Source organism: Chiroxiphia lanceolata, chromosome 11, assembly GCF_009829145.1.
Source record: "Chiroxiphia lanceolata isolate bChiLan1 chromosome 11, bChiLan1.pri, whole genome shotgun sequence".
In the NCBI taxonomy this organism is placed as follows: Eukaryota; Metazoa; Chordata; class Aves; order Passeriformes; family Pipridae; genus Chiroxiphia; species Chiroxiphia lanceolata.
The window spans coordinates 14,829,303-14,841,880 of NC_045647.1; the positions used below are offsets into that span (position 1 = coordinate 14,829,303).

General features: G+C 56.0%; 1 protein-coding gene across 1 annotated transcript in view; it reads left to right on the forward strand.

Annotated features, from left to right (window-relative positions):
* Nucleotides 1–12,578, forward strand: part of TEX264 (testis expressed 264, ER-phagy receptor) — a 39,071-nt gene extending 26,493 nt beyond the window's left edge. The window contains exons 5-6 of the mRNA XM_032699275.1: nt 4,409–4,580; nt 11,744–12,578. Coding sequence (XP_032555166.1) covers nt 4,409–4,580; nt 11,744–12,057 — 486 coding nt within the window. The 3' untranslated portion in view covers nt 12,058–12,578. The remainder of the gene's footprint in view (nt 1–4,408; nt 4,581–11,743) is intronic.

The window sequence follows — 12,578 nt, forward strand, 5'->3', positions numbered from 1 at the left end:
TCTGGGATCAGCTGGAGCCTGATCGCCAGTGTGCCCGGGCATGGCGAGGATCCAGAGAGCATCCACAAGGCTCGTTTGTGGTCTCCTAACAAGACGAATTCTTCCAGCAGTGGGAGATGAAGCAGATCCAGTTGGTGACATTTGAATTCCTGAGCAGATGAGCTTGACAGAGTGACAAAGCCGGTCCCTGCAGTGCCCCAGCTCACCTTCTGCTTCCCAGCAGGTGCTGAGGGGCACAGTGTGACGCCAGCACCCTGCCGCCTCCTTCCTCCTGTGCACAGTTCTGCTGGGATTGTGACGGCTGCGGGTCATGTCTCAGCCCCCTGGTCATGTGTCCCATAGCCCTAGGGCTCCTCTCCTACCCACCTGGGAAATGGGGGCATTTTCAGTCTGGGAGGCTCTGTCTAAAGCCATTCCATGGGCAGATAATGAAGTCTGTTCCCTATGGACAAGTAGTAGGAGGAAAATCTGTGCTGCTGAAGAGGTGCCACCTCCTGCTGCTTGGGAAGCTCTCCCAAAATTCTGATTCGGTGCATAATCCTGTTGTCCTTTCTGATGCATGAGGCCAGGGGATTCTCCATTCCTAGAGGGATGAGAGCAACCTGGAGGAAGGAGAGTTAGGGAGTCAGTGATGGTTGGTGATTTGGAAACAACCTGGGGTAAAGACTGGATGAGGTGCTGTTTCACTTGAGAAAGAGGATGCAAGAGTCTTTCCTTAAAAAACCCTTGTTCCCGAGAAGGTGGTGAGAAGCACCCCGCCATGTTCCTCAGACGGGCCGAGAAGAAGTTGGCTTTGTGGGAAGCAGTGGGTCTGACATAGCAGGAGTATTCTGGAGCTACTGCGCCTGTTGGGATTGAACATGTGGACTCTGGATGCATTTGCCTTTGCTCTGTGTGTGTAGATTGGCTGTGTGGATTATGTGCAATGAATCCTGTGCTTCAGGTGCCTGATGGAGGGTCCCGCAGAGAAATATCTTTGTGTGCAGCGCTGCCGCCTCCGTCTTTGCTGTAGGAAGGGAAAGTTCCCAGCACAGGCTGAGGAGGGAGGTGTCACTGCACGACCTTGTGAAGGGATGAATCCCCTTCCCTGCCCTACTTACTGGTCCTGCTGTCCTAGCCAGCAGCCTGGCCCTGACGCCGTCGGTGTCCCACTGTTCACCTCTCGCTGAGCTCCTCCGCCTGTGTGAGACAGCATTGGATTTGACTTCAGGGCTCTGCCTTGCAAACTCCGTGTCCCCCGTGCTGCTCCATCTGTTGGTTTAGCAGCACAGCTAGCGAGGGGCTCCCTCCTCAGCGGCAGTGCAGCATTGCCTGTTGAACCTCTCTGTTGTTTTGCCATGTTGTTGAGCCTTTGCTAATTCGCTCTCTGCTTACGCCTTCGCCTTTGGACTCTGCTCTCCAGTCTCTCCGAGTTGTTTCTTTGCCTTGCAGCAGCCTTTCAGCCTTTCTCTCCACTGGGATAATCCCAAACCTGTTCTGTCCTGTGCTGGCACCAGCCTCCTAATTGCATTTTGCTGCACTGTGCTTGCCTGGCCTCTGCCTGCTTCCTAATCTCCTTTGGTATGATCACAAGGCTGATCTCCCTGATCCCCTTTGGATGATCCCCTTGTCCATTTTTTAGGTGATCCCCTTATCCATTTCCATTGTCATGGCTCCCCATCTCATTGCCTCTGCCCTTTCCTCAAGTCTTTAGGTAGCCTCATCCTTTTGTCATAGGCTGGATGGGACATCATTCCCAGCTGCCACCTCTCTACTCCTTCTTGGGGATGTTGTCCTCTCCTAAGCCCACCTGTCAGTGCTGAGCTCTGTAGCAGCCCTGCCAGGAGCTAGGGCCAGCTAACTTGCCTGGATCCCAATTTAGTTTGTGTAGGCATAAATTAGCACTGCCAGATCTGGTTTCTCTCCATGTCCTTTTGGGCAAAACCCTGGATGAAATGGGAAGACAAGTGTTGTAGCTGTCCATGATAAGGCAGGTGTGGGTTTTACAGTGAGTGTTTGGCCACTTCAGTGTCATCCCACCAACCTGGTCCCTGGCCATGGGTTTTGGCTCCAGGGCACTTGTGCTCCTCTGGCTTCAGGGGCACAAAGCTACTTCCCACCCTGGCAGGGTGGAGCATCCTTATATCTCTTATGGGATAATCTGTGAGTATGAAGCAGCATTTAACTCAAGAGCCAGTCCAGGACTCTGCTCTTCACAGAGGTGTGCATTTTTATTCCTTAAAAAGCCAAGATTCCGGTATTTCATGTGTGTGCAGGGGGTGTTTTTTGTGCTTTGGGGGAGTCACTACTATGGCCGTGTGATTGGAAGGGCAGTTGAAGCAGCCTAAATATATTGTAGGGAGAGTTTATGTCCCAGATCTGCTCTTTTGGAGTCTCAGGATGGCCTTTGGAAAGTCATCTTGGGGTGTCTTGGAGGCCAGGGTGGAGCCCTGAGGTTTTAGACTGGTTAGAGACCTCATATGAGTTTAGTGAAGGTCTCTTTGCTCTAAGATCCTTTGAGTTGTCCCCGTCTGCATTAAGTGGTGGAGGGCCAGCTGGATGCATCCAAAAAAAACCCTGCATATCTTGGAGATACCCGTCTCTGGTGTGTGTTGCAGTAACCTAAAATAACGAGCTGAGCTGAAGATTGGCGGATGGGCTTGTGGTTGGTAGAGCAAGGGGCAGAGCAGCAGGGAGGGCTCTTGTCTGCGTTGTTGCTGAAAAAGCAGGAGTGATATGAGCCGCCTCTGCTCTGCTGCTAAAAACAGCCCAGCTTGTTTTTATTTAATACAGTTTTGATCCACAGGCCTCAGTGTTTCACCTGCCCGCGAGTGGGAACTCCGGGCTCCAAGCTCCTTGGAAGCCCGCCCGCGTCCCTGCGCGTCCCTGCGGCACCGGGAGCGCGAATGTGGTTCCTCCTTGGCTGGAGGGGGAAATTGTGCCGAAATTCAGGCTCGGGGACATTGGGATGGGATGGGTAAAGCTTCTGCTGGGGTCGTGTTTCTGCCGCTGTGGTGCTACTGGGTAAACTGGGGCTCTGCATTGCCAGCTCCTGCAGGCTTTCCCAGGAGAATGGACCCGAAAACTGCTCATGTGGGATTTTCTCCCTGTCTTGCTTGCGCAGCGTCCTGGCAGCGTGGAGGTGGCTCTTCAGGTATCCTTGCTGCCAGCACTGGGAAGAGGGTCAGTGTTGGCTTGTATTGTGAATCCTGCCTGGTGCTGGCATTTGTCTAGGAAATAAATGATTCTTAATCACATTGGTCCATCCCCAGGGGTGAAGGAGGTCAGGAATAAACAGGCTTTTGTAAGGTCATGATTGATGTGCCCATAGAGCTCATCCTTGGAGCGGGGCCAGACATGGCTAAGGAGAGTCCCAGAGGGATGGGGACCCTGCTGGAGGATGTCTGGGCAAGCCACATCAGTGGGCCGTGATGGAGGAGGATAGCCGAGGCAGGGAGGAAGAGGAAAATTGTTGGGTCAGGGAAGAAGAAGAGAATAGTCAGGGCAAGAGGGAGGAAGAGAATAGGGAGCAGGAGGAGGATGATAATCGGGGTGGTTGCAGGGTTAAATAAAAGCTGTCAGTGATTTGAAAAGGGGAAAGAAAGAAAAAGAAAATCCGCTGAAGAGACACTCTCCTTTCTCACCCGGCTTGTAATCAGCCGCCCCCTCTACCAGTGAGCAGCTGGTGGGCAGGCGGGTGAGGAGGGGGTGGCAAGAGGGGTCCAGCTGCTCCTCGGCCCTGCCCTGGCATCCTGAGAGTCCCCACAGCCCTGGCTCGGTGTGGGCTGCACAGCCCAGGGGGACATGCCCCTTTCGTGGGTCCCTGGCAGGCAGGGGGGTCTGAGGTCCTGAGGAGTGCTGCCAGGGGGAGGTGGGGCGAGAAAGAGGAGGAGAGGGACTTGTCTGAAATGCCAGGGATTCATCTCCCACTCCCCCTGCCCTCGCCATTCTGAAAGGAGCTGCTTGAGCTGTCGGCTCTGGATTATATTAATTAGTGGAGAAGTGCTACGCCTGCTCGTGGGGCCGGGCTGCCCCACGGGGGGGGAACCAGAGATTTGGCAGGTCTGTGCGAAGCAGCTGCCCGGCTCCCCAAAACCCCTCGCTCCAGCCCAAAATGAGCACACCAAAGCCAAGGCTGAGCTGGGGGAAATGAATCTCTCATGGTCTTCTGCATCTCCTCCTGGGGCCTGACTGGCTGCTTACCCCCAGGGCCAAACCTGCCTGCCCTGGTACGTGCAGGCTGTTGTGACAGGGAAGGCACCACTGTGGTTTTGGGATGGGACCCACCGCTCCTCAGTGGGTCTCCATGTCTGTGGGCAGAGTGGGTCAGTCTATGACACAGCCAGGCTGGCAGGTCCATGTGGTGGGGGGCTGCTGGGGTGGGGGGCAAGGGCACACCCCTGACTCGTGGCTGCCTGCTGTCTTTCAGGAGAGGAAGCTCTGTGCCCACCCCCGGATCGAGATCTACAAGCAGGACCGCATCTACTTCGTGTGTCCCCTGGCTCGCCAGGGGGACTTCTATGTGCCTGAAATGAAAGAACTGGAGAGGAAGAGCAGGGCTGCTGCAGTTGAGACTGAGGACGCCCAGACAGACATCACAGGTATCTGTGGTTTGCACATGGGGTCCATCTTTGATGAGCATCAGCCCTCACAAAGGTGGGGGTCCCGATGTCTTCTGCCTGAGCAGACAGAGAGGGACTGACCTGTGCCTACCTGGTGCCCAACCACTGAGTCTCAGCACACATCTTTCCCTCGGCCTGGGCTGATCCCCAAGGATCTTGTCTCCAGGGTGTCATGCCATGCCTCAGGGAGCACCCAGGAACCCCTGCAGTGTCTGGGCGAGGACCAAGCTGCCACTTCAGCCACTGTCCCACTGTTCTTAGTGCAGAGCTGAATCTCACAGCTTTTGGTTGCAGCTGGGCTTGTTTTTCTCTTTGTCATATACATCTTCCTTGATCTCATCTTCATCTGTTACATATTGGGACTGCAAAGAGCTTAAATACCAGGTTGCTGTAGCTGGTGGTGGAGTTGCCTGAGAGCATCTGCTCAGCAAGATCTGTTGGAGCCTGGATGTATTCATACAGGAAGGGACCACAATGGCTGTAGGCGCAGAACAGGAGTGCTATAGTAACCTAAAATGCTGGTTGCTGTCGCCAGCCCACGTGCTCCCGTGCCTGTGAGATGTGGGAGCCGACTATCCAAGCATTCCCAGGCGCTGGACAGCACACCCGAGCCGGCTGCTGGCAGGGGCAGCCGCCTCCTCGAGCCCCACATGCTTGTGTAATGGGCATGAAAAAACCATGATGGCTCTGCTCGCCTGCTGGGCAGTTGGGTCATTTATTTTAACACATCTTCAGGTTTGGGTTGCTTTAATTCTTAATCGCGTGCGGCGTAAAAGCAACCCAGGGAATTGCTTTCTGGGAGCTCTGTCCTTTTAGCGCCGCAGTAAGGAGTCTAATTGGAGCTGTTTCCCAGCGCTTTGAGGTCCTGTGTTTTCACGGTGCTCACTCCACTCTTCTCCTCTTTTCCTTGTGTCAGGGTGGCTGCTGTGGGCACCAGCCTGGCTTGGCTAAAGGTGCCCCAAAGCCCACTCTCTCTGACATCTTCCTTGGTTGTTCCTTGGTTTCAGAGACGGATGGCAGGATCCATGGGAGCAAAAGAAGCTTTAGAGTGGTGCCTTCCATAGCTGCACGTGCTACTTTCTGCCCCACTCAGGCAGTGCATGATCCTGCAGAACATCCAGGGATGCTGGGAGCAGCCACTGCCCTGCACCACAGCTGTCTCAGTGCTTTCCCTGGGATGCCACAGCCAGCATCCCTGTGGTGTGGGAGTCCCCTGCCTTGCAGGAAGTAGTGCTAGGAAGGTCTTCCCAGTTTTAGACAACAAATGATGTTGGACTTTCTCATGTGGGAGACCCCAGGCTGGGCTCCCTGGCAGCAGCTGTGGACCAGCTTCTCCAACCCCCCTCCCCTTCCAGCCACACAGATGAGCTTTTGTTGGTGCAGTCTGATGCAGTGTCATCTGCTGAGTCTGCACAAAACCAGCTTAAAATAATAATAATAGCTGTGAGGTTGGCCCTGCCTCTAAGGCTAAAGAGCTGGGCTTGGATGTTGCGCTGTGATTGTCACTGCTGGGCACAGTGGCAGAGCCAGGTCTGGCAGGGAGTCACATCCTTGCTCTGGCCATTGGAGAGGGTCAAGGATGTGGCAAGCCTCCGGGTTGCTTTTGCAGCTCCTACCTGAGGATCTTGGTGGTCCCTGTGATCTCCTGCATCCCTGTAATGTCACAGTGCCCCAGACTGGCACAACTGCTGACAGCTGGGGAGGATGGCACTGGGTGGGGAAGTCCTGGGCTTGTGCAAAGGGAAATGGTGCCCAGTGAGCATCCTTGTCCCACTGCCACTGGCCTGCTGACACCAGGAACTTGGTTTGTAGCTGTCAGGCTGCCCCTGGTTCAAAAGCAGGGTCAAAGTCAGGAGGTGAGGTGGGAGTGGGCAGCTGGTCTTGTCAGGCTTCACATCTCCCATCTGCCCAGCTGCTCCCTGGAGATGCCTTGAAGGAGATGCCTTGAAGATGACACCTTGTGGATTGAGACTCATCCTCCCTTCCCAAGGATTTTCTGTGTTGGGATCTGTGCAACCACCTCTGAGTTGAAGAAAGAGAAAGCTCTGGTCTCTTTTCACATAATTTTTACTCCTCCTTCCCTGGGCAGCTGCTCAAGGAGAAAGGTCCACTTAGCCACAGCCCCTTCAACAGGCATGACAGCCATGAGATCTTCATGACCCAGCAGATCCCAGGGTGCCTGTGACAGCTTTTGAGCTTTCCTCTGCCAGATGGAGGATGGGCACAGCAATGTCCCCATCTGCCTGTCAGTATGATTCCCCCTCAACCCCAATTGCATGGATTTGGATGATTTCTTGATCCACTTCAGCTCTGCCAGTGTTTCAAGTGGTCCTGCCCCCATGGAGGCTCAGGCAGTGCTGGGATGCTCCTGGGAGAGTGGGAGAGTGGTGGTCCCTGATGGTGGCAGTCAGCTTCTCTGGCTGTGCAAATCCAGGTGTAGGGCTTTGACACCCTGCTGCCTCGTAGAGTGAGTGGAGACTGGGAAGGTGCTGAGCCCCATTTTCTCTCCCAAAGGCAGCTAAGGATGCTGTGTGTACAGCAGCCTTGGGCTCTCATTCCTGATGTGACAGCAGATGAAGCCTGCTCTTCCCCCTCCAAAAATACTGTAATAACAGCATTAAGCCTGTGATTTCAGAGTGAGCATCATGTTTAGGAATGCTCTGTGTGGACACAGCACCTGTTGGTCAAAGCTCATGAAACTCCCTGCCAGCGGCTGGATTATGCTTTCCTCGCATTAAAGGCTTGAGATGTTCCAAGTGGAAGGTGTTGCCATTTCTCCTCACCTGTTGTTGTGGCTGGTGCCAGACAGTACCGAGTGACTTGGATGTGTAAGAAAAGCCTGGATTTGTTTTCTTGAGCCTCCTGACCTTGGAGCACATCTCTCCATTCAGGCTGTCATCTGCTGTCCTTGTTCCTGAGCTCACCCTGCAAGGTGCTGGGTGCCTGCGGCTCTGAGCGAAGCCAGTGACCACAAAGGCTGTGGTACATGGTCCAAAGTCTCTGCTTTCTGCTGCTGCTCTGCACAGAGCAGGGCGCTGGCAGCTCCGCTGAGGACGGACACACTCAATATGCAAAGAAAGGGGCCAGGGGCTGTGGCTGTCTCTGCCATAATTCTGTCCCTTCTTCGGGAACGTCAGGGTCATCAGAAAGACAGGAAGCATTTTTGGAAGGCGGCTGATGGGTCTCCAGGGGGCCAGTGTCAATCACGATTAGTTGTTTTGTACTTAATTATTTTCTGGGGCTTTGGCATCAGCACGGTGCTCAGCGGGCCCTCGCTCCCGGCTCCCTCTCGGCAGCGCTGACCCCGCTGTGGCGCATGGAAGGTGAAAGCAAATGAAAGCAGCCTCTTGACACAGGCTTGCTGGCATGAACACAGATGGTTCCTGAGCACATGGCTCTGCCCAGAGTCTCAGGTGATCATTTTACTCGAGCTGAGTCTGTCCAGCAGCGTTCAGGTACAACCGATGGATGGCATCACCCACTGAGCCCCAGTGCCATGGGGAGGCACCTTCCCTGATGCGTTCTGCCTCATCACCACTTCTGTCCTCCGAAGAGCTCTGCCTGTTCCTGCCTGCCCCTACATCCCAAGAAGGGGCTCAGCACACAGCTCCTGCCAAGCCTTCCTGCTGGTCTGCCTGCCCCAGCCCCTCTCCTGGTGGCTTGTGTGCAAGCTTTGGCAAGTGTGAAGGAGCTGTGCCCCCAGCAGCACACTGATCTAGTGTTCAGGGACAATGAATATTCGGTCAAACAGGGGAAAAGAGAGGACCTGGGAGCACCAAGAGGAGAGTGGTGCTCAGGCAGCAGTGTCGCATTGGGGCAATGCAGAAGGGGAGCCAGACCTCATTCTGGATCTGGAAATGCCACCACCTGGGATGACACAGGGCTGAACTCCCTTAATGAGTGGTTCCTGTTGCACCCATCCCTGGTTGGTCTCTTGGAGCTGGCAGCTTGACTACCCTTCTTTCTAGGTGGCCCTATCCTTTTTGGGCTCCTCAGCACCCTGGCATGGCTTCACCCCAGGCTGCACCTCTGTTGCCCAGATGAAAGCTTCCTGGGTACCATGTTCCTACCGAGTTAAGATGCAGTGGGATGGCTACACCATCCTTGGAAGAGCAGAGCGGAGGAGGGGTTTCCACAGGGTGGCTGGTGCCTTGCTGCGTGCCAGAGGGAAAAGCCACACTTGGCTGGGGTGCTAGTCTGGCTCTTGGTGCAGGAACTGGCCTTGAGAAGATGGGTGCAGGGAATGGGCAGTGGCTCATAGGGAAACCAAGCAAGGTGTGCGGGGAAGGATGGACAAATGGGTGTGACAGCTGCTGGAAGCCTCTGCCTGTAAGATAAGAGCTGAACCCCTGCTCGCCCTTCCAATGGGGCTTTGGTTGCCTTCTTGGAGCCCCCTGCACTGCCTGCCTGGCCTCCCTGGGCTGTGCTGGGACAGCTGGGTGTTCCTGCCACATCCTCTGCCCGAGCTGAGCCCTCACGGTCCCCAGCTCCATCTGTCACCCTGCCCGCCCCAGACATCCATCCCGGCCAGGCGGAGTGGCCGCGCCAGAGCTGGCCTTGTCCTGTGTGGAGGAGAGCGAGGCTGCTGAAACGGGCAAATTTGCCAGCTGATGCTGCTCAAGCATGATCAGAAGTGACAGAGCAGTGACAAAGTGCTTGGCTGAAAGGAAACAGGACTCGATTTATTGTCACCCTTTGAGCGAGGGAGAGGGAAGCGGCTACGAGGGTGAGGACATCAGTGCTTTCCCACGGTGGTGGCTTGGAGCAGTGTGTAGGTCAGCTTCATCCGTATCTTTCCCTTCTTGAGCTGCTGCTCCTCTCCTCAGGACCTTCTTTGCTGTGTGGCATGGGGTTATGTGACAGCTTCTGACCCAAAATGGCCCTGGGGGTGCTGTGCAGGCAGGGCACAGCTTGGGGGGTCGGTGTCACTCCTGTCCTGGGTTTCAGAGGGACGCAAGATGACTACGAATGACGTGAGCTGTCATGAAGCCGGGGTGGGAATGTGTCCATGTCACCTCGGGCCACCACTTTGGCCAAACTGGATTATTTCTTTTCTTGATATCTTCACTAGAGATCTGGCAAACCCTTAGTTGGCTTCAAAGCTTGGGGGTCACACACTCTCATCCATCTCCTGCAGCTCTCCCTCTTCCCAGAGGCTCCCCGCTGACCCACTGCCCTGCCCAGATCCTGTCAGGTGGGACAGCACCTCCCACCTTTCTGCTGCCCACTCAGTGGCTGCCGTCCCCTTCAGCGAGCGCCTCACCACAGCGTGCAGAACATCCTTTTTAACTTAGAGCAAATGTACTTTCCGTGTCGAGGTGCTCCCTGATGCTGCAGTGCGTGTCAGCAGGCAGCCGTTCGCTCCTTTACGTGGGGGGGTGGCCAGACATCGCTTGGGGTGGCTCAGCTGGGTGCCAGCTGCCAAAGGGTTTGCACACTATGGCCAAGGTGACAGGGTGCAGGCTCAGGCTCCTTTCTGAGCGGGATGAAGCCAGTACGCCATCCAGGTGGGATGGAGCAGTGGGTGCGCTGTGTCTGCGGATCTTTTCTGGCTACTCCTCATCCCACTGCCACTGCTCGGTCCTCTCCGAGCAGCCGTCACTCAGCCGGCAGGACCGTGGGATGATGCTGCTCAGAAGGCAGAGGACTGCCATTTACAAGCAGTTCTGCTGGCAGCTGCCCAGGCTGGGAAGAAAAACAGCTCAAAGAGGGATTTAAGGATGTTTGGAAGGCAAGTTCCCTCCTTGATGGGTCTCCTCCAGATCAGTGGCTGCCACACAGCTGGAGGAGAGTGAGCAGCCCAGCCCTGGGCATTGCAGAGGGAGGCTGGAAATGCCTGTGGGAGTCTGGGACAACCCTGTGTCTGAAGCTGAGGATGGAGCTGCACCAGCAGGAGACAGTGTGGAGGAGAGGACTCTCCTCTCCCACCCGGGAGCCTCTCTGTGGTCATCATCATCTTCTTCACCACTCCCCAGCCCTGTTGGTGGCAAGCTGCAGACCTCCAGCAGTGCTGCTGCTGAGGGGGGCTCCTCCTGGTTTCCCTCCTGGTGTGGGGCATGATCCTCGGCGAGGTCATCCAACCTGGCATGGATGGAGGTGCCAGGAAGCAACAGAGCCTGGCACACACTTCCCACCAGTGTAAGGCAAGGGGGGAGAAGATGGAGCAGGGAGGGCCATGGTGGAGGAGCCTGTCCAGTGTTTGCTGCCGTGTCGTAATTAACAACATGTATCTCTGATGTCATAATTAACCATGGGGATCTCTGATGTCGTAATTAGCAATGATTAACATTTTTTAGGAGGGTTTTGTCTCCTGGCTGGTTGCTCTGGCAACAGCACCGAGCTGCTGGTCTCAATCTGACACGTTCCTCTCCTTGTCGACTCCTTAATTGTGTTGTCCATGGAGCTAATGAGGCAGGGATCCAGGGAGGGGGCGGAGAGCCCAGGGGTCTACCCCGGCAGGCAGGGGCAGCCCCCGGGGGGGCTGGGTCATGAGAGAAGGTGTGGGCTGGCAGTCAGGTGATGTGGAGAATCTCTGAGTAAGGTGGGAAGGCTCCCCCCATCCTCTGGCACCCTGAGTCCTGTCTGCTGCTACCCTGCCTCCCTTCACACTGCTACCAGAGCTGCGGGGAGCCACGGAGGGAGTGGGGAGCAGGTTGCTGGGTGCTGAAGGCACCAGGATGTCCTGGCACGAGGCTAGACCTACACCTGCCTCTGACAGCGGCACATCCGAGAACCTGCCCATGTGCCACCATCCCCTCAGGTGCTCAAGCATGGTACCCTGGCAAGGACAAGGTTGTCCCCCAGCTCCCAGGCTATGCATTCTTCCTAAGAAAGGGCTTGCCAGGTCCTTGGCGTGTGCATGGAGAGCAGCCATGGGGCCAGGAGGTCAGGGCATGGCTGGAAGCTGGGGGTTGTTTATAGTAACTGACTTGGTGCCCTGATTTCAGGGAGCTGCTTGAGTCCAGCTTCTTGTCTTAGCCTGGTCACATCTCAAAGGCACAGGAGATGACAAGACGTAGGAGCTGGTCTCTGCTGTGCCCTGACATCTCTGAGGTTTCTGGTGGCTTCAAAGGTTATGGCACCCCATCCCCATCACCTCCTTCCCGCAGCATTCACTCCCTCCCCTTCTCTTTCCATCCCAGGGGTCGACACCATGAGTGAGGCAAGCTCCATCAGCATGGAGGCCACAACTGACAGCAGAGACACCTCGGTGGCCACCTCCATCCTGCTGCCCTTCCCAGCCAGCCGTGGCCGGGAGGAGGCGGACAACCGCAGCGAGCACAGCTACAGCGAGTCGGGAGCCAGCGGCTCTTCCTTCGAGGAGCTGGACCTGGAGGTCACCGGGGACGGGGAGGGAGCCCCAGGTCTGCTCCCTGATGTGGGCTATGCAGGCAACCAGGAGGTCACAGACAAGTGGACCAAGGAGCCCATTGCTGCTGAGAGAGGAGAGGAGTGAAGCAGAGACCTGGCTGCCTCTCCCACCAGGGTCTGAGTTACTGGGAACCAGTCGCCTTTCCCACCTCCTTCCTCTCCAGCCAAGAGATTTCGGTTGCTGATTCCCCCCAGGACCTGCTCTCCCTCTTTGCAGAAAGGGTGTTTGACTGTTTTGGGGGTGCTGGGAGGTGGGGGGGTTTTCCGTGGCGCTCGGCGGTGCCGGGTGGGCGCAGGCTGGGGGAACAGCGAAATGCATTTGCCGTCTGTGTGTGTCTGGGTGCGTCGCAAACTCCTCGCAGGTGTCTCGGGGGTGGTGGTGGATGGTAGAGGTGTCCCCCCTCGTCTCTGCCCCTCTCACCCACAGCTCCTCTCTGCCACACCACCACATTTTCTAGCACCAAAGAGCTGTGAGGTGGGTCGGTTGGGTTCATTCCTCTCTTCTCTTCCCCTTGCTGAACAATGGAAACATCCCATGTAAACGTGGTCCTCCTGGCACTGCCATGGGCGCTTTGGGGTCTGTAATAAAGTGGATGCTTTTCCTCA